Source organism: Musca vetustissima, unplaced genomic scaffold (genome assembly GCF_032173495.1).
Source record: "Musca vetustissima isolate MV318-11 ecotype Yass unplaced genomic scaffold, APGP_CSIRO_Mvet_v1 utg67107, whole genome shotgun sequence".
NCBI lineage: Eukaryota > Metazoa > Arthropoda > Insecta > Diptera > Muscidae > Musca > Musca vetustissima.
The window spans coordinates 12,803-35,304 of NW_026884219.1; the positions used below are offsets into that span (position 1 = coordinate 12,803).

Below are 22,502 nucleotides of genomic sequence, written 5' to 3' on the forward strand. Positions count from 1 at the left end.
AGTATGGAATTCTAACAAAAAACTATGAGTATAAATTGTTGTTATCTTTAAAAAGATTTGCAATAATAGCGTTATATAAATATATAGAGATTTGTTCTATATTCTAACCCTAAAATAATGTACTCCGATGACTTTAAAAGTTCATCGACTAATTTCACAAATAGAAAAACGTCGAGGTAATTAAAACAAACTAACATGACGAATAAATTCAACAAAACCAGCAAAAGTCTCTTTGCATATGTGGATGATGTCACTGGAGGCCACTTGGAAATTTTCACCCGGCAATTCGAGGGTAAACGACATGGGGATGCCCAAATTGCCGTAGGCAAAATCATCAAGACCACCGGCAGCTTCATACAAAATGTTGGCCGATGTACCGACCGTGTAAACGGTACCACGATATTTGGCTATCTGACTGCCGGCACGCAATGCCACCTGATGTAAGAAGTTACGGGTGGGGGCATTGGCATTTCTGTAAGACAGGAAATCATACTTTAATTGCCAGTTTCCATCCAACAAAATGAAATGAAATGAACTTACCTGGAATAGCCGTAAGGATAGAAAATAAATTTGCCAAACGAATGGACATCCAAACTCAACTTGACACGATGACGATTGTATTCCAAGTAACGGGTTATTGCCGATGTTTCCGGTTCAGAGGCAGGCGATGTGCCCGAAAAGACTTCAGAGCAAAGCTGGAATGGAAAAGAAGACACAAAAAGGTTAGTTCTGTTTGATATTCATTTTTTTCCATTTCAATTACATTTTGACTGGCACCACGAAGATTCCAATTATTGGCAAAATTACGATTAATATCAACACCAACACATGAACGACCAGGATAACGATGTCTGTTTTTACGCCAGAAACGATCCTGAAGAGGAAACGAGAATAAATTAAAAACAAATATGTCACAATATTTCTTTCATACGGAAACTTACCGTTGTAAATGTGTACTCATAACCATCCGGATTGGCCAATGGCAGCAAATATACTTCGACATCGTTGAGTACCTTTTGGAAGGCACGAATATTCGATAGCAACTCATTGGCAAAGTAAAGCACTGACATTGGGGTGATCCATTCACGACCATGAACACCAGCTTGAATATAGGCAACACGACGTGGACGTGTACGGCTATTTAGGGAAATTGACAAGGCAGCCAAGTGACGTCCCTCCGATGAGCGACCCAAAGATTCATAACGACAAAATTGGGGGTAGCGTGATGCCAATCCATTCATAAAAGCTAAAATCTGGAAGAGACATAGGATGAGGGAAATTTGAGAACAATAGTACTATAGCTATAGGTGGCATAGAAGAAGATCTACTATTAAAGTCAATGCAATAATAGCAGAACTATGAGAGGTCCTCCCACTAAGAAAATTCTATAAAAAGTCGTCAGACTATAAATGACATATAGAATCTATATGTCTATAACTGACATATATAGCTATATGTTTCAGGAACATCGATAAGGTGTAGAAATTATGGATATTATTGGTCTGTTCCCGTACTGCAAGAATCTGCTAGATTTTACTATTTTCTTTGATATCATAAATTAAAATTCGTTGTCGTAGTAAAAACAGTACGGGAACAGACCATATATTTATGAAAGCAATAGGTGATATTATACATATATATACGGCTGATAGAAGGTCAAAATTTTACTTTATTTAGAAGGCCTATATGCATAATATGACTTCTACAACTAATGATAATACATTTAGGAAGGTTATATATATAGAAAGTCGTTAAGATAAATTCTATGTAGATCTGCAGGATGCTCACTACCTATAGAATACAAAAGAGTGATAGCAGGTATTCCATATATGAGGTCTGTCTATATGGACCGATTAATATTTATATTGTGAGCTCTATAGCGATTTCAATATACGGAAAGAAGGACTGACATGGCTATAGGTAGGTCGTTGAAAAAGAGACATATTACTATTTTAAGAGATATATAAAAACGCGTGTATAGGTCCTTCTGCAGCACTCCATTTTGTGGTTTACCTCATAGTTCATTATTCTTTTCATCTATTATTTATATCTATTAAAATTTCTATACAAAATTCTCACCTCTGGATATCTGGGAAAATGACTGAAGAAACCACGTGCTTGTCTCCTTGTACGACTGTGTTCACAATCACTACCCTCACAACTGCTCAAAGTTTCATTGAATGATCTCATCACTTCCATAAGGGGTACTGCTTGATATGTAACACCCAATTCATTGAGACGTTCTTCAAAAATCGGTATCATAACTGGACTAACCGATACAATAGACATATTACGTGATAGCAACCAGAAATCCAAATCAACATCTTGGGATTGCAGATCGACCATATACTGGAAGGCATTATCTTTATCGTGGAAGACGGTATATTTGTTGTAGCTGGAAAAGAGAAGAAAAAATAATAATTATTTATATTAAATTTTTTTAAATTCCGAATATTTTATCGGGGAACAAAGCATTCGTAGAAAATTTTCATGTATGTAGGTTCTTAATTTGACTAGCACTTTCTTAAAGGTCCCACCCAATTTTATATAAATACTTCAATAATTGTAAACTGACATTTCAAGTTCAATGAAGTCCATGTTTTATGATATAATCTTCATCTAGAGGTCTAGCCCCATTGTCGACATTTTGATGGTCAAAGGGGCAGTTCACAAACGAAGCTACTGTAATTTGCTGGTTCATGATGGGTAGAGCTATGGTCCACGTTTTGACATACCCTTCATATAAATGTCCCGCCAATTTTAAGACTGTTTTGGCGCTAATAAAGTTGGCATTTCAACTGTAGATAAACAGATTATTTACAAAAAAAATTGTCAATATAGGTCCATATTTTGACCTATAAGGTTGCATTCTAGATTTTTAAGATTTTAGTTGCGTTGCATCCCAACGAAATGTCTGGAATATTACAATACGTGTACATTGGGTATAAACTAATTATTTGCAGATATTGTTCACTATAGGTTCCGATTTTGACATAGGCCCATTATAAATATACCTTGACATGTTGAAGGTTTTAGCCGCATTTTCCAATAGAAATGTATATAATTTGTCGATCCAAGATATGTGTTTTTTCCTTAGAAAACTTTCAATACAATTCCATGATTTAACAAATCTCTTCTAATGCCTTTTAATAGCCTAGACACTTTTCCAACAAAATTAGCTGTCATTTGAAATTTCGGTTTCTCGATGGGCAAAAACTCTTCTTAAGTGGGTTATGCACCCTATGCTATGTAATTTTAATGGTCCTGCACCTCTATTTCTATAAATTGGTATTTATTTTAGTCAGTAAGTAAACAAAATTACCTGCCAAACTATTTACAATGTAGGTCCATTTTTAAAAATTTCACCATATTTTGAAGATTTGATCCTCATTTTTCAAAGGACTGGAATTTCGTATTCGATTTTCTCAGAGGATTAAAAAATATCTGAGCACCACACTGTGGTACAAGGTTTTATGTCTTTGTGCAAATGTTTGTAACAGGCAAAAGGAATCGAGATAGACCCATGGTTCCTTTTGAGAATATGCATAGAATCACTTTCTGAATCGATTTACGCATGTTCGTCTGTCTGTCCATGTATTTTTGTGAACAAAGTACAGGTCGCATTTATGATCCGATTTGGATGAAATTTGGCACAGCTCACTTATTTGGCCCAAGGACGAACCCTATTGAAAATCGGTTCACATATAGATATAACTCCCATATATAGTTTCGCCCGATTCAAGGTAAATGGTGCAAGAAAGTCCTTGAAAATCATTTAATTTGCACGAATTTTGGCATAGCGAACCGAATTAAGTCTAGAATAACGTGTGCCAAATTTCGTGAAAATCGTTTCAGATTTAGATATAGCTCCCATATATAGAAGTGCGCCTTCTAAGAACACCATTAAGCGTTTATACGAAAAATTTTCGACTGGTAAGACTCTTTCTAATCCGAAGAGGCCATATAAAAGACGACCAAGGCGATCGGCCGAGAATATCGCTGCCCTACGAGCCAGTGTTGAGAGGTCCCCATGAACATCCCAAAAAAGCCGTTCTCAGCAGTTGGGCATGGCTCGGTCCACTTTACAACGGATTATTCGCATTGATTTGCATTTGTTCCCGTACAAAATTCAATTGACGCAAAGAATGTTGTCTGCGGACAAGCCTCGTCGATTGGAATGGGCCCAAAGAGTCATCGAAATGGCCGAAGATGACGAGCAATTTTGGAACAAAATTATCATGTCCGATGAAGTCCATTTCACATTGAATGGGACCGTAAATAAGCAAAATTGCCGTTTTTACGCCACTGAAAATCCTCAGGGGATTCAAGAAGTGCCTCTTCATGACGAAAAAGTCACAGTTTGGTGGGCCGTTTTTCTTCCAAAATGAAAATGGCCATGCTGTTACCATCAATCAGGAGCGTTATCGCGACATGATGACCAATTTTTGTGATGCCAATTATTCGGCGAAAGCGTATGAGGCAGTTCTGGTTTCACCAAGACGGCACTCCACCGCACCCAAGTCGCATAACAATAGATTTTCTGAAGAATTTGTTTCCGGGCCGTATGATGTCGAAAAGTGGTGATTTGGAATGGCCACCGCATTCGCCCGATTTGACGCCGCCTGACTTCTTCTTGTGGGGATATTTGAAGTCAAAGGTTTACGTTAACAAGCCAAGGACCGTAGAAGAGCTCAAGGACAACATTCGTGAAGAAATAGTCGCAATTCCGGCCGAAATGTTAGCAAAACAATGGAAAATGCAGCAAAATGGACACAATACGTCATCAACGCCAGAGGCGGCCATTTGAGAGGCATCATATCCAAAAATGATGTAAACAAATCAACTTGGAACAAATTAAATATTTAACATTGCCAACCGCCAAACTTTTATTTTTTTCTTTGTTTAAAAAAAAAAAAAAACATGGGTCGTCGAATATGGACAACCCTGTACAAAAACCAGTAAGGAAAGTAGTAAAGTCGGACGGATCCGACTATATGATACCCTTCACCACTATGGGTATATTAAACAACATTATTAACATGAAAGTGGATGAAATAAAATATGTGATATTTATCTAAATGTGAATCGGACTAGATCTATCCATAAACATGTCATTCGTTTGGGACAAAAGTATGAAAATCGGCTTCAAACAAATATCAATAGGTCACCCGTTGGGCTATGTCTGTACTTCTAGAAAACGTAACTACGTTATTCTAGGCTCAATTTTGTGCAAAAAATATATATCTAGATCTGAACCGATTTTCACGAAAATTTGCAGACATCGCTCGAGGCTCAATTCAATACGTCATGCCAAATTTCGTGCAAATGGAAAGATATATGGGGACTTTGGTGCACCATTTACATGAAATCGGACGAAACTATATATAGGAGCTATATCTAAATCTGGACCGATTTTCACGAAACTTGGCAGACATCATTCTAGACTTAATTCAGTACGCTGTGCCAAATTTCATGCAAATCGAAAAATATATAGGGACTTTGGTGCACCATTTACCTTAAATCGGACGAAACTATATATGGGAGGTATATCTAAATCTGAACCGATTTTTTCGAAACTTGGCTCACATCATTCTGGACCTAATTCAGTACCCTGTGCCAAATTTCATGCAAATCGAAAGATAAATAGGGAATTTGCTGCCCCATTTACCTTAAATCGGACGAAACTATATATGGGAGCTATATCTAAATCTGAACCGATTTTCACGAAACTTGGCAGACATAATTCTAGACTGTATTAATTAGGCTGTACCAAATTTCGTGCAAATCGAAAGATATATAGGGACCGTTTACATTAAATCGGTTAAATATATATATATATGGATGCTATGTCTAAATCTGAACCGATTTTTCCCAATTTCAATAGCGTTCGTCCTGGGGCCGAATAAGTGATCTATGCCAAATTTCATCCAATTCGGATCATAAATGCGACCTGTACTTTGTTTACAATTTAACATGCACAGACAGACAGACGGACGGACGGACATGCATAAATCGACTTAGAAAGTGATTCTATGCATATTCTCAAAAGGAACCATGTGTCTATCTCGTTTCCTTTTGCCTGTTACAAACATATGCACAAAGACATAATACCCTATACCACAGTGTGGTGAAGGGTATAAACATGGGTCCGTCGAATATGGTGAAGAGTATCATATAGTCGGCCCCGTCCGACTTTACTACTTTCCTTACTGGTTTATAATGTCTATGTTGTACCATAACCACCTCAATGCGAAGGGTATAAAAAGTTCGGCACGGTCGACTTGAATGTATTTCGCACTTATTTCTATTTATTTTTTGTGCAAAAATCTACATTTAATTATTCTAATGGCAAGAATGGAACCTTGAAATTATCAATGAAGACCAATGAAAACTTGATATTGAGCATGATAAAGAATATACCTCTTAAAATAAATTAACATCACATTACGCTTTATATTATTTTGCACAATGACATATTTAATTTGTCCATCCATTGATTAACACTTTTTTAACCTTTGTTTGGAAATTGTCAATAGAACGTCAATGCCTCCACCGACAATAGCAATAAAAACCTATATTTTATTTATCTCAAAATTCCTAATCAGACCGGAATTATGTGAAGATGCAAATAAATCGTGAATATCTAACTAAATTTTTATGGTGTCAAATCGTATAACTTAACTGTCATTTAAATGCCATTGTTTATGATGGTGTAAACAAAAATGATACGGAGCATCTATACAAAACGAAAAAAACGAAATAACGTTTAATACTATTTTATGGTCAACATCTTCATAGCCTGTCATTATTATCCATACATATGTATTAGCAAAACGTTGTTTGTTTGCAGTGGTGATGATGAAGCCAATAACTGAGATTGACTAGACCGAAATACACACACATTCACATTTAACAAAGTCACTCAACAACCGACCACAACAACAAATAATTTATTTGTTTATCATTCACATTTGTTTGTGGTTGTTTTCGGTCATTCGCTGTCATCGATGACCACGAGGCGGCTTTACCTATAATTATTATTAACATATTTTTTATTGGTATTCTTGTTGTTGTTTCGTTTGTTCAATTGTATGTTAATGATATTTTGTTTGAAAGCCCAAAAACACACATACACACACAATGAAACAAATTATAAATCTTTGTAACACTTTTAAATAAACATTAATCAATAAAATGCAAAATTAACTTCACAGTTGTATGTATACACATAAATATATCGAACACATGGGACAATCGATTAGTGGCAGATAATTTCTTTTTTTTCTAAAGTTAATTATAATGACGTAAAGTAACTTAAAACAATTGTGTAATATTTCCACATAAATTAGAGTATTTGCTACAAAATGGTAAAAGACATAATATAAGCCTTCCATTGATAGGTTCTATTGTACTTAAGAAATAAATAATTAATAAAAATATGTAGGCTTTCTAAAGAAGAACTTCTTTAGGCCTTTGAACCTACAAGAGGTGAACTACAATAGATATTTAGGAGATCCTCTAAAAAATAGTACACTTTCAAAAGTTCGTTTATGTGACCTTCTAAAGTATATACTTACATAAATATTTCTCTTACAGATAAAAATGATGTATCTTCTAGAGATTCATATTTCGGTCTATATGTTTTCCATAAATATAAAACCTTATATACATAGATCTTCTATACAACAATATATGTATATTTACTTTCTTATTTTCTAAGGTTAGAATGATGACCTTCCTTATACAGTATAGACCCTGTATGTTTTTTCCATATATAGAAAATTTTCTAAAGGCCTTCACTGGAAATCTATAAATAGATGACTTTTTTTCAGACGTAATTTTTCCGGTCAGGACCACCATAAAAACCAGTAAGGAAAACAGTAAAGTCACACTGGCCGACTATATGATACCATTCGAAAGCTATAACGAATTTATTATGACTGTTTTAGATAGATCATCATTTAAGCATGGATTTAAATATATATTGTTTTAATGTATGTATACTTTTGAGTTCCTACATCTAGATCAGATCCTTATAGACTAATTTAAAATAAAAAACCTCACGATAGTCCAATTTTTTAATGAGTTACAGAGCTATCTTTGGATGGGTACAAATGTACCACTGTTATTGATCTACGTAGGTAATAACTTTAAAAAAATTTATAGTGAAAATATTTATAATTCTTTTCTTCGATTATCTGTGAAAATACCTCAAGAATGATTCCTCAAAATTTGATTCAAACATCTCCATTATTAAAAATTTTACAACATTTTTATTCAAAAAAGGTACAAATGTACCCGGTTATTGAATATAAACATCAACCCCAACATATTCCATTCTACACACTATTTGGTAAGCTTCACTGTTTAAAATGTAATATTAACCAGGTACCCATTTATTATTTGGTGTACAATAAACATGAATAGGTCGAAATTATATATGCAAGCTAAGCTATATCTAAATCTGAACCGATTTCAAGGCACCAACATAAACATAAAATCGGACGAAAATATGTATGTAAGCTATATCTAAATCTGACCCGATTTTCTCGAAACTAAGCACAAATCATTCTAGAATCAATTCAGCATGCTATGCTAAATTTCGTGCAAATCGACAGATATATAGAGATTTTGATGCACAATTTACATAAAATCGAACGAAAATACATATGGGAGCTATGTCTATATCTGAACCGATCTTCAAGAAACTTAGCACGCATCATTCTGGACCTAATTCAGTATCCTATGCCAAATTGCATGCAATTCGAAAGATATTTAGGGACTTTGGTGCACCATTTAAATAAAATCGAACGAAAATATATATGGGAGCTATATCTAAATCTGAACCGATTTTCTCGAAACTTAGCACACATCATTCTGGTCCCAATTCAGTACCCTATGCCAAATTTCGTGCAATTCGAAATATATATAGGGTCTTTGGTGCCCCATTTATCTTAAATCGGACGAAAATATATATGGGAGCTATATTTAAATCCGAGCCGATATCCTCGAAACTTGACACACGTCATTCTAGACTCAATTCAGCACGTTATGCTAAATTTCGTGCAAATCGAAAGATATATAGAGACTTTGGAGCACCATTTACATAAAATCGGACGAAAATTTATATATATATATATATCTGAACCGATTTTCACGTAACTTAGCACTCATCATTCTGGGCCTAATTCAATACCCTATGTTCCAATTCAATGCTCTATGCCAAATTTCGTGCAATTCGAAATATATATAGGGACTTTGGTATACCATTTACATAAAATCGGATGAAACTATGTATGGGAGCTATATCTAAATCTGAGCCGATTTTCAAGAAATTATACACACATCATGCTAGACTTAATTGAGTGAGCTATGCCAAATTTCGTGCAAATCGGAAGATATATAGGGACTTCGGTACACCATTTACATTAAATCGGACGAAAAACTACCAATATTTGTCCGATTAAGAAACAATTTTGCACAGAGTACTAAATTAGGTAATCTATTGACGTGGGTGTTTTGTGTTAAGTTTGAAATCGGTTCAGATTTAAATATTTTTATGTAAATTATGCACCATATATCCAAAAAAAGAGGCGGTGCCATTTATGAAGGCTATATCCAAATATGGATCTATATACCATTCGAATATTTCGAGATAACATATACTCTACCTTATGGTGGAGGGTATAACATAACTATGTTTTATATATATTGAACCTTCTGAAGTTATTTAGGAGGTCTTCTAGAACGAAATCCAGCTATAGAAAAAATTTACAACTTTTAACAGGACTTCTAAAAATTAATTCCAATTTTCTTTGAGTGTAAATAAAAAATTACTACAATAACAACACAAAAAAATTAGTCACGTGATGTGACACCACATACCAGCAGCATAGTCACAACAATAGCACAGAGATGAAACCAACAACACCACCTGTTTTCATTGTTTTAAACATCTTCGTTGTTTTTTATATAAAAATAGATTTAATAAATGGAAATTTTATTATAACAAAATTCCAACACCATATATATTGCACATAATGACAGTAGTCATGGCATATTATTAGTTGGTTTGTTTTTATTATAAAAAAAAACAAATATGTTTTATAATAAATTATATTCACGTTAGGAGTGTTATTTTTTTGTTTTTCATCCACTGACCTTACCCTTCATTTGGGTTTTGTTTTTTTAATTTTCAAACATTTCATGAAGAAGCACCGCCATTTGGAAAGGCGGAAGATATTGATTTCTAGTTTATTTAAAATTTATTTCGTTGACGTGTTGATAAATCATTAGAATTGCTAAATAAACACTATAGTTGATTAATAAGTCAACTATGGATTAACATCAACAGATATTTTGAAATTTTTATAAAGATGTTTACATATGTGTATATGTATTATAAAGATATATGTGTTAATAGAAATAAAGTGAACACTGGCTGCATAAGTTATGAATATGGAATTTGTTATTTCAATTTAAAGAAGTTTAAAGTTGAAAGATCATACTTGAGAAAGAAAATCGAACAACCATGAATGTGTTGATATTTTATATACCCTTCACCACACTGTGGTACAGGGTATTATTTATTTGTGCATATGTTTGTAACAGGCAAAAGGAAACGAGATAGACACATGGTTCCTTTGCATAGAATAACTTTCTGAGTCGATTTATGCATGTCCGTCCGTCCGTCTGTTGATGTTAAATTGTAAACAAAGTACAGGTCGCATTTATAATCCGATTTGGATGAAATATGACATAGCTCAATTATTTGGCACAGGGACGAACTCTATTGAAATTGGGAAAAATCGGTTCAGATTTAGATATAGCTCCCATATATATTCGTCCGATTGAAGGTAAATGGTGTAACAAAGTATCTATATATGTTCCGATTTGCACGAAATTTGGTATATCCTACTGAATTAGGTCTAAAAAGATGTGTGCTAAGTTTCGTGAAAATCGGTTCAGATTTAGATATAACTCCCATATATAGTCTCGCCCGATTTTTTGTAAATGGTGCACCAAAGTCCCTGAAAATCATTTGATTTGCACGAATTTTGGCATAGCGTATTGAATTAAGTCTAGAATGATGTGTGCTAAGTTTCGTGAAAATCGGTTCAGATTTAGATATAGCTCCCATATTTAGTTTCGCCCGATTTTACGTAAATGGTGTACCAAAGTCCCTATATATCTTTCGATTTGCACGAAATTTGGTATAGCCTACTAAATTCGGTCTAGAATGATGTGTGCTAAGTTTCGTGAAAATCGGTTCAGATTTAGATATAGCTCCCATATATATTTTCGCCCGATTTTAGGTGAATGTTGGTGCACCATTCACCTAAAATCCCTGAAAATCATTTGATTTACACCAATTTTAGCATAGCGTATTGAATTAAGTCTAGAATGACGTGAGCTAAGTTTCGTGAAAATCGATATAGCTCCCATATATAGTTTCACCCGATTTTAGGTAAATGGTGACCCAAAATCCCTGCAAATCTTTTGATTGGCACGAATTTTGGTATATATAGTCTCCCCCGATTTTTTGTAAATGTTACACCAAAGTCCCTGAAAATCATTTGATTTGCACGAATTTTGGCATAGCGTATTGAATTAAGTCTAGAATGATGTGTTCTAAGTTTCGTGAAAATCGGTTCAGATTTATATATAGCTTCGCCCGATTTTAGGTAAATGGTGCACCAAAGTCCCTGCAAATCTTTTGATTTGCACTAATTTTGGTATAGCGTACTAAATTAAGCCTAGAATAATGTGTGCAAAGTTTCGTGAAAATCAGTTCAGATTTATATATATCTTTCATATATATTTTCGTCCGATTTAAAGTAATTTATGCACCAAAATCCCTATATATCTTTCGATTTGCACGAAATTTGGTATAGCGTACTGAACTAAGTCTGGTATGATGTATATAGAATGTGTACCTATATATATTTTCGTCCGATTTTAAGTTAATGGTGCACTAAAGATCCATAGCTAGGCCTATTGACACAACGTACTGAAGTTAATACAAATTAATCTCTGGCAATTTTGCTTGAAATCGGTTCAGATCGATTTACAGAAATCTGTCCCGCTGTGCGCAAACGACTCTAAACTTGCCCAAATGAAATTAACTTATATAAGTTCGTTCAATTTCATGTCAAAATTCCTTTTAAAAGGCGACGTCTTTTCGGATAAATATGTATGGTCATCAGAGAGTAGAATAGCTATTGCAAACAATTTGTTCATGTTTTCGGTGAGATTCAGGTCCTATCAGACATTTCCATCCGAAGTGGATATAATTCAATGTTGCTCAAAACTTAAAACAGAGAAGACAGATATCAAGTATCTAATCATTGTAACTGGTTCAGTGGTTGGGATTGACTGTATATGCATAACCCACATCAGAATGTATTATGGGTTATGCACCCTTCATTAGAGTGAAGGATATACCTCAACATATTCACCGGAGACCCTATAAGGATTATATATTCTTGATCACAATATGTGTCTTTATTGATTCATACATGTAGATTTAGATTTCATCCAAACTTTTCCCATGTTATTATTTATTCCAAACATAGTTCAATTTCGATGTTGGGGAATATTGGTCCACTCGTTCTGGTACCTCCCACACAGGGGCTGGGACTAGGCCTAAATGAGGCCTATAGTTCATTATCGAACATTACGATATCCTCCGCATGTGAAATGATTACAACAGAGTCTTAGAACCAAACCCAAAACGCGGAATAAATCATATAACTATTTTAATATACCAATGAGTGTTATATGGGACTACCCAAAAAAAGGGGCGAATATTATTCTTTTTTGGTAGGGAGGTTTGTTACCATATACGACTATAAAATGCCAAATTACAGCGAATTCGGTTGAAAAATACCCTCAAGAATTCCAAAATACCGAAAATTTTAGGTAGCCCTAAATGAGCGCTATCCGAAAAAATGGACCTATATTCATAATTTTTTGTGGAGAAATTTGGTACCTATTAAGAACTCAAAATACTAAATTCGGTGGAAAAATACGATCAAAATGCCAAAAATACTGAAAATTAGGAGGTACCGTTATATGGGGGATACCAGTAAAAGAGGGCTTATATCTATAATTTTGTTGTGGAGACATTTAATACCCACTAAGAACACAATGTACTAAATTTCAGCGAATTCGAAAAACCCGCTCAAGAACCCCAAAAATACCAAATATCCCATCTTCAAAGTTGACAAAAGACAAACCTATGCGAAATTTCAGCACCCTATCTCAATTCCTTCAGAAGATAGCGTGATTAAAACAGACGGACGGACGGACATGGCTCGATCGTCATAGAATTTTGCCCTGATCAATAATATATTTACTTTATAGGATCGGAAATGAATATTTCGATGAGTTACAAAACGTATGATAAGATCAGTAAGGAAAGTAGTAAAGTCGGACGGGGCCGAATATATACCCTTCACCACTATGGGTATATTAAACAGCTGATGATATTTATCTAAATGTGCATCTACAAACCTATGCGAAATTTCAGCGCCCTATCTCAATTCCTTCAGAAGATAGCGTGATTAAAACAGACGGACGGAGGGACGGAGGGACGGACGGACGGACATGGCTCCATCGTCGTAGAATTTTGCCCTGATGAATAATATATTTACTTAATAGGATCGGAAATGAATATTTCGATGAGTTACAAACCGTACGATAAAACCAGTAAGGAAAGTAGTAACCAGTAAGGAAAGTCGACTATATACCTTTCACCACATGGGTATATTAAACAGCTGATGATATTTCTCTAAATGTGCATCTACCTAGATCTATCCATAAACATATCATTCGTTTGTTACAATGGGACAAAAGTATGTAAATCGACTTCAAACAAATATAAATTGGCCATCTGTCAGACTATGCCTGTACTTCTAGAAAACGCAACAATTCTATGATTTGAAAGATTTCACAAAACTTCACCGACATCACTCTAGGCTCGATTCAGTACATTATGCCAAATTTCATGCAAATCGAAGGATATATAGGGACTTTGGTGCACCATTTACATGAAATCGGACAAAATATATATATATATATATATATATCTAAATCTGGACCGATTTTCTCGAAACTTGGCAGACATCACTCTAGGCTCAATTCAGAATGTTATACTAAATTTCGTGCAAATCGAAAGATATATAGGGACTTTGGTGCACCATTTACATGAAATTGGACGAAACTATATATGGGAGCTATATATAAATCTGGACCGATTCTCACGAAACTTGGCAGACATCATTCTAGGCTCAATTCAGTACGTTATACTAAATTTCGTGCAAATCGACAGATATATAGGGTCTTTGGTGCACCATTTACATCAAATCGGACGAAACTATATATGGTAGCTATATTTAAGTCTGGACCGATTTTCTCGAAATTTGGCAGACATCACTCTAGGCTCTATTCAGTAAGTTATGCCAAATTTGGTGCGAATCGAAAGATTTATAGGGACTTTGGTGCACAATTTACCTTAAATCGGACGAAACTATATATGTGAGCTATATCTAAGTCTGGCCGATTTTCTCGAAACTTGGCAGACATCATTATAGGCTCGATTCAGTACGTTGTACTAAATTTCGTGCAAATCGGCATATATATAGGGTCTTTGGTGCACAATTTACCTTAAATCGGACGAAAATATATATGGGAGCTATATCTAAATCTGAACCGATTTTTCCCAATACAAAATAGGGTTCGTCCTTGGGCCAAACAAATGAGCTGTGCCAAATTTCATCCAAATCGGATTATAAATGCGATCTGTACTTTGTTTACAATTTAACACCAACAGATGGACGGACGGACGGACATGCATAAATCGACTCAGAAAGTGATTCTATGCATAGTCCCAAAAGGAACTATGGGTCTATCTCGTTTCCTTTTGCCTGTTACAAACATATGCACAAAGCCATAATACCCTGTACCACAGGGTATTAAGTCCCTGTACCATACTACCGTGGAGGGTAAAAAATAGATAAATTCCAAGCTCTAATACATATTAATTTCCTTAATTTACTGTCAATTGGAATCTATCTTTTTATTAAATTTTTAATCCTCAGTTTTCTGCAAAAATTTTAATAACTTGTTGATTATCAGTCATTAGCCGACACTTTTGGCATGACATAAAACTAGGGTTTTCTAGAAAGGACAGTGGTTTTCTAATTATTCGATTGCATTTTGCAGTTATTAAAGAATATCAACGTACTGATTTATTTTATTTAAAATAGCCTATTGCCCCATAATACCTTTTATAATAAAATGATTTACATCCTCGTAAATTGGTAACCAGTGTTAAACAAATGACTTCAAATTATTGACCTCTGCTTAATTTCCTCAGCAACTGCTTATCGCTCAGTTGGCCATAATTATGCCACAGCCTCATCAAGATACCTATAGATTAAACATTTTAAACATTGAACATTTAATGTTTTAAGGCAATCTTTTAATGAGTGTGAGCAAGCTTTAACGCACATACACATGTTTATATGTAAGTTTATTCGGTCGTTTCTGTGTCCCTACTTATTGTTGGCTATAATTTAAATATAATTAACAAGAAAAACTTAATTGAACAAATATTTACGTTTTTATACAAGTCTTTTTATCTCATTTTTATTATTACAATCATTATTGTATTGATGGCGATGACGATGATGAATTGCTCTTTAATTATTTATTGCACGGCAGAGATGGAATAACAAATTTGACAACAAGATAATGTAAAGTGTAATACGTACATATATTATTTAATTATCAACGACGGATTTTAAGATAAGATAATTGTGACTTTTTTTGATGGAAGATTGATCTGTGATTAATGATTTCAGGCGTTTTAATTGGATTTAATAGGTTGAAATTATCATTATAGTGACCCATAAAAATCCATAAGTCCAACCATTTTAGATAATTATGAAAACTAAAATATCGATTATTTAATGCAGAGTTTGCAACACCTCCAAATATTTGTGGGAGACCAGATTATGTATATATTTTCAATATTTGAGATTTGTGATTTTTGCACATACATTAGCAACATTAAGAGATCATGGGTGAAAAATTCAGAATATTTTTAAAGTAGGTCCATGGTTTGATATATTACTCTCTCGCCCATTTTCGGAATGTTAAAGATCCTAATCGAATTTTTTTAACCTTATTAGTTTTCTCATAAAATAAAAAAAATCAGAGATCTAACATGAGATAGCCTCATATAAAAACCTCGACCGTTTCTAAGTAGATGTACCTGAAAATGTGGACCGAACTTTTGTACAAATATTACAATGTGCAAATATTAGCGTTAGTTCGGTAGAAAATAGCCGCAAGTTATCTCAGAATTATTCTGCTAATTTTTATTATAATATATTTTAATTCTCGTCTTCTATATTTTTTTAGAATATCGAATTTTTAATCATAGGTGGGATTTGGTTTTAAACCCAAACTCAAACAAGAAATCTGAACAGCTTATATATAGCCTTCATGTGTCTAGAACAAGTCCCAAACCTATTAAATTCAAATAAAATTATAGATTTTTTTAATTATGTACATATTTTAAATATAGATAAAAATGTGTTTGAGATTATTTAATTCGTCGTCTAGTCTTCTTTAGAAATATACACATTAATATCCCAAAATGATTGTCTAAAATCAACTACCACATTTTACTACAATAATACACCTATTTAACATTTGAATAGCAGTTTATGGCAGACAGTATGTCTGCTATAATAACATTATTATATCCTTTGTGTGAGATGACCTAAAAAATCGTACCTATTGTTTTGCAAATTTTTGATTTTAATAGATTTTTTTTTTTTTAATGTTCTTGAGAACTAATACTTTATTAGAATTTTATGGACAATTTCTACTTGGCAACATTGAAAATAATTTGGTAACAAGTTTTTGTTTATTAAAAGTAGATTTTCAAGTTTTGAAATGGAATATTTAGAAAATTTGTGTATCTCTCATCACAGTATACCAACAGATTTGAATATAACACATTTATGGCAAAATCTATAAACATAATTTTGGGGAATTACTTAGGAAACTAATCTGTACAACAGCAGGGTTTTTATGAAATGCTTTAATTAATTGGAGCCACAAATTATGTGTATTAAGTATGAAGGACAGTCAAAGAGAATTAGTCTGTCTACAGAACATATAGATTTAAGAAAACAGAATTCTTTCAATTTAATAAGCCACACCCTCCACCAGTATGCGGTGTTTATATTAAATTTGTAATTCTATTATGCACACCTTGAAATATTTAACAAACACCTGATACAGTATACAAGCAGGATCAGAATCAAATCCCATATCCAATTGTCTGCTGAAATAACGGTAGAATTCAAAATATTTAATTCAAATTTTGCATATACATTGCGACTACTCCATTTTCACCATTGCATTCCCGGTTTTTAGAGATTCTCTCTCTCTCATCATTGCAGAAGATTTTCGATATATGTCCATATTTTCACATTGCCCCAATATAAAACCAGTAAGGAAAGTAGTAAAGTCGGACGAGGCCGACTTTATGATACCCTTCACCACTTTGGGTGTATTCAACAGGACCATTAAAATGAAATTGGATGAACTAAAATAGTTGATATTTATTTAAATGTGAATCTACCTAGATATATCCATAAAGTATGTAAATCGACTTCAAACAAATATAAATAGGTCATCCGTTGGGCTATATCTGTACTTCTAGAAAACGCAACTACGTAATTCTATGCTCAGTTTTGTACGTTGTGCAAAATTTGATGTCAATCTGACTAACATGAGGAGTTTGATGCCCAATTTACTTGAAATCGGGCGAAAATATATGTGGAAGCTCTATCCAAATATTAAGCGATTTGAAACAAACTTGTCACAGTTTAGGTTGTTCTAATTTCAGAAAGTTTTGTTCCTATCAGCCTATTGGTTCCTTGGTGCGTCAATTACTTAAAATCAAACTATAATAAAAGGGAGCTATATCTAAATCTGGACCGATTTTCACGAAAAAACAGACATCACTCTAGGCTCCATTCAGTACGTTATGCCAAATTTCGTGCAAATCGAAAGGTATATAGCGACTTTGGTGCACCATTTACATGAAATCGGACGAAACTATATATGGGAGCTATATAGAAATCTGGACCGATTTTCTCGAAACTTGGCAGACATGACTCTAGGCTCAATTCAGTACGTTATACCAAATTTCTTGCAAATCGAAGGATATATAGGGACTTTGGTGCACCATTTACATGAAATCGGACGAAACTATATATGGGAGCTATATCTTAATTTGGACCGATTTTCACGAAACTTGGCAGACATAATTCTAGGCTCAATTCAGTACGTTATGCCAAATTTGGTGCAAATCGAAGGATATATAGGGATTTTGGTGCACCATTTACATGAAATCGGACGAAACTATATATGGGAGCTATATCTAAATCTGGACCGATTTTCACGAAAATTGGCAGACATCATTCTAGACCTAAATGATTAGGCTGCACCAAATTTCGTGCAAATCGAAAGATATATAGGGACCGTTTACATTAAATCGGTTAAATATATATATGGGAGCTATATCTAAATCTGAACCGATTTTTTTTTGGTGCACCATTTACATGAAATCGGACGAAACTATATATGGGAGCTATATCTAAATCTGGACCGATTTTCTCGAAAATTGGCAGACATCATTCTAGAAAGTTGGCACCAAATTTCGTGCAAATCGAAATATATATAGGGACCGTTTACATTAAATCGGTTAAATATATATATATATGGGAGCTATATCTAAATCTGAACCGATTTTTCCCAATTTCAATATGGTTCGTCCTTGGTTCGAACAAGTGACCTATGCCAATTTTCATCCAATTGGGATAATAAATGCGGCCTGTACTTTGTTTACAATTTAACATGGACAGACAGACGGACAGACGGACGGACGGACGGACGGACATGCATAAATCGACTTAGAAAGTGATTCTATGCATATTCTCAAAAGGAACCATGTGTCTATCTCGATTATTTTTGCCTGTTACAAACATATGCACAAAGACATAATACCCTGTACCACAGTGTGGTGAAGGGTATAATCGGATTAGGATAAAATAGAAATAAATAAAATAGGATAACAAAAAGGGCTTTTTCGACAGCGGTCATGATTTCCGAACGTACCAATCCAAGAATTCCAACGGCATTTGAAAGAGTACATCGCACAAAAAGTAACAAAATGGAGGACCTTTTAAGTTTGATTTTTGGAAAATTCTCTATTTTTGATTACGTATCAAAAATGAAAATAAGGAAGATATTGGCCGATTACATTTATCCTAATTCATACGACATACATGAATGTACAAGAAAACTTTCTAAAAATTGGAAGGAGTAGGATTATACATTTTTGAGTAATCGCGCCCGCTATTCGTAAACATCCTACTTCGACAAAAAAAAACGGGTTTGAAGTTTGATGATGACCCAATAAATCCCATTTGGCATAGCGTAATAAATTAGATCTAGAATGATGTGTGTAAAATTTTTTGAAAATCAGTTCAGATTTATATATGTTTGACCGATTTAATGTAAATGGTTCACCAAAGTCCCTATATATCCTACGATTTGCATGAAATTTTGCACAGCGTACTGAATTAAGCCTAGAACAATGTGTGTTCAGAACAATCGGTTCAGATTTAGATATAGCTCCCAAATATATTTTCGTCCGATTTTAGGTAAATAGTCCACCAATGTCCCTATATATCCTTCGATTTGCACGAAATTTGGCATAACGTACTGAATTAAGTCTAGAAATATGTGTACTAAGTTTTTCGAAAATCGGTTCAGATTTAGATATAGCTCCCATATATATCTTCGCCCGATTTTATGTAAATAGTGCACTAAAGTCCCTGGAAATCTTTTCATGTGCACAAAATTTGGCACAGAGTTATGAATAAGATCGAGAATGATGTCTGCCAAGTTTCGTGAAAATCGGTTCAGATTTAGTTATAGCTCCCATCAGCAACGTACACAGGATTTCATTTCGGGGGGAGCCCGGTAGTACAAAATGGAAAAATTCGCTGTTGCAAACATAAATTTACTGCGAAAAAATTGGCGCACCAAAGACCCTATATATCTTTCGATTTGCACGAATTTTGGTATAGGGTACTGAATTAAGTCTAGAATGATGTTGCTAAGCTTCGTGAAAAGATCCATAGCTAGGCCGATGGACACAACGTACTGATGTTATATAAATTAGTCTCTGGCAAGTTCCCTGAAATCGGTTCAGATATAGATCTTTAACAAAACGCGTCGTCTGTTAGGATACATATGTAAAATATACACAAAGTGGTGAAGGGTATCATATAGTCTGCCCAGTCCGACTTTACTACTTTCCTTACTGGTTTTTAACTATCGTTCCCACGCCTCTCTTACCCGCCTCTTCTTGAATTAAACAAAATTAAATTTTCTGAAACCGAGAACCGAGGTCCCCTTAACTATTTTTATATACAAAACGGGTTAAATGAGAGCTACCCCGAAAAAGGGGACGTATATTAATAATTTTGGTGAGAATATGAATCCAAACTACCATATTACAGTGAAAATCAAGGCGGATATTTTTCAAAAACGCCAATAATATAAATTAAATAAATTTCTTAACAAATTCTCTATTTTTTATTTATAGACAAATTCGATTTTTAGTCATAGACGTTGTTTCTTGAGATCTATTTTTCATGATCAACATTTCAAAATGTTAATGTGGTAGTATATGGAAACATTAACAGCCTGGTAATTATCCAAATTCAACTAAGGACCTCAACTTACCCTTCATATCCTGCCAAATTACTGGCAACAGCTGTGCCCAGCACTGCCACAGTAATGGCTAGAATTAATTGTAACCGCATTTTGAATTTATTACTGTTGGCGGATGGATGGGTGGGTGGCCGTATTTAATTGTCACTTAAATATAATTTACACCAACTATTATTGTAATTCAACAGTAATAATAACACAAATAAATTATTTATTTATTTGTTTAATTTGTGACTTTTGTTTTCGTTTCGTTTTTTTAATCCGACTCGTGATTTTTACACCGAATATGTTTAAATGTTTGTTTTTAACACTTTTTTGCCAATCGCATGCATCATTCAATGATAAGCAGCAACAACAAAAACAAATCACCAAGGCGGTAACAGCATCAACAAAAACAAATCGACAACACTGTTGATGTATCTGGAACTGAGCGGTTTCAATGGATTAACGCAGTTTATGGGTCTGTTTAGATGTTATTCAATATCTGCCAAAGCCAGAGATGAGTGTAAAATTAGCAGTCGAGGTGGTTGATTGGCTAAATATTTATTAACACTGCACTAAAGATGAGTTAATGTTTTTTTGCTTTGCCAAATGCAATGTGTTTTTTAGTTTAATTTATGTAACTTTATTTAAGTTTTAATTATTTGTTTTACGTTGCTTTTTTCTTCTTATTTTATTTAATTACATAATTGTTGATCTTTTTTCTAACGTTTTTTTTGTTTAATTTAATTTAAAACATAAGCTTAGACTTTAAAGCTTTTAAACGATTTTAGCGATTAACGTCCGCAACGCTTAGCTTAACGCGACAGACTGATAATCATGCAAAACTACAACTTAGAAGGAAGACGTTACCAAAATATCTGCAAGATTTCAAATCTAATAATGAGATGAGAAACACAACAACAACCAAGCCAGCCGAATCAATTCAAATCAAATAAATTCCGAAAAAAAAACCGTAATCATATACAAATTTTTATTTTGGTTTTCTTATCTAGTTTTTTTTTTTTGCTTTTGTTTTTATTTTATTTTGAAAAGTATGATTTGTCGTTTTTAGACAACTAACTGTGTGCATATATGTATGTGTGTGTGTGTTTAAAAATTCTCTAACTTTTATGTAGAAACACTGTCTTTGAGTGGATCTCAAAAGTTGTGAGTGTCAAGGTTAAAAGTCCAAATGAGACGACATCACAGCTTCCAATGTGAAACATTAAACCCAACGATCACTGTGACGACTGACTGGGTGACTGACTGACAAACAGCCCAGACCCTAATGAACGCCACAGCATATCCACACAACAAAATTCCATTAGCCCGCCGACGACGTTTTTACACAAATGTAAACAACTGTCCAACAGCAGACGATAGATTTCAACTTGTTACCACCTCAAAAATGTTTCAAATTTCAAATCATCAATGACCGTTAAGATAAAAAATTAAAAGTATTTTTAAATTGTTATGGCTCCACTGTTTCTTGTCAACACAACAATTGTCAATGTATTTGTCGGCGACAGTGTTTAGAATTAAAAAAAAAAATATGTATATATATATATATATATGAAGTTTTATATTTATTTACCTGTGAAATGAACCTTTAACTACATGGTTGTTGAATTAAATAGCAGAAGCTTATTAAAGGCTATATACGATAAAGAGATTTTTCTATGGATTTAAGA

The 22,502-nt window shown here is 33.9% G+C and overlaps 1 protein-coding gene across 1 annotated transcript; it reads right to left on the reverse strand.

Annotated features, from left to right (window-relative positions):
- Positions 1-180: 180 nt before the first annotated feature.
- Positions 181-20,936, reverse strand: LOC133331229 (carboxypeptidase B). The gene is made up of 6 exons (XM_061539630.1): positions 20,842-20,936; positions 2,080-2,395; positions 942-1,253; positions 764-874; positions 541-695; positions 181-472 (listed from the first exon to the last, which is right to left on the reverse strand). The coding sequence occupies exons 1-6, from the start codon at positions 20,919-20,921 to the stop codon at positions 181-183; spliced, it is 1,266 nt and encodes a 421-aa protein (XP_061395614.1). The 5' UTR covers positions 20,922-20,936.
- Between the last annotated feature and the right edge of the window lie 1,566 nt (positions 20,937-22,502).

Bases quoted from the DNA above. Each gene is read 5' to 3' on its own strand.
- LOC133331229 (XM_061539630.1), bottom strand. From the start codon at position 20,921: ATGCGGTTACAATTAATTCTAGCCATTACTGTGGCAGTGCTGGGCACA. The intron at 2,396-20,841 runs GTAAGTTGAGGT...TCTCTTTTCCAG, and splicing joins AATTTGGCAGGATATGAAGG to CTACAACAAATATACCGTCT. The intron at 1,254-2,079 runs GTGAGAATTTTG...TGTCTCTTCCAG, and splicing joins ATTTTCCCAGATATCCAGAG to ATTTTAGCTTTTATGAATGG.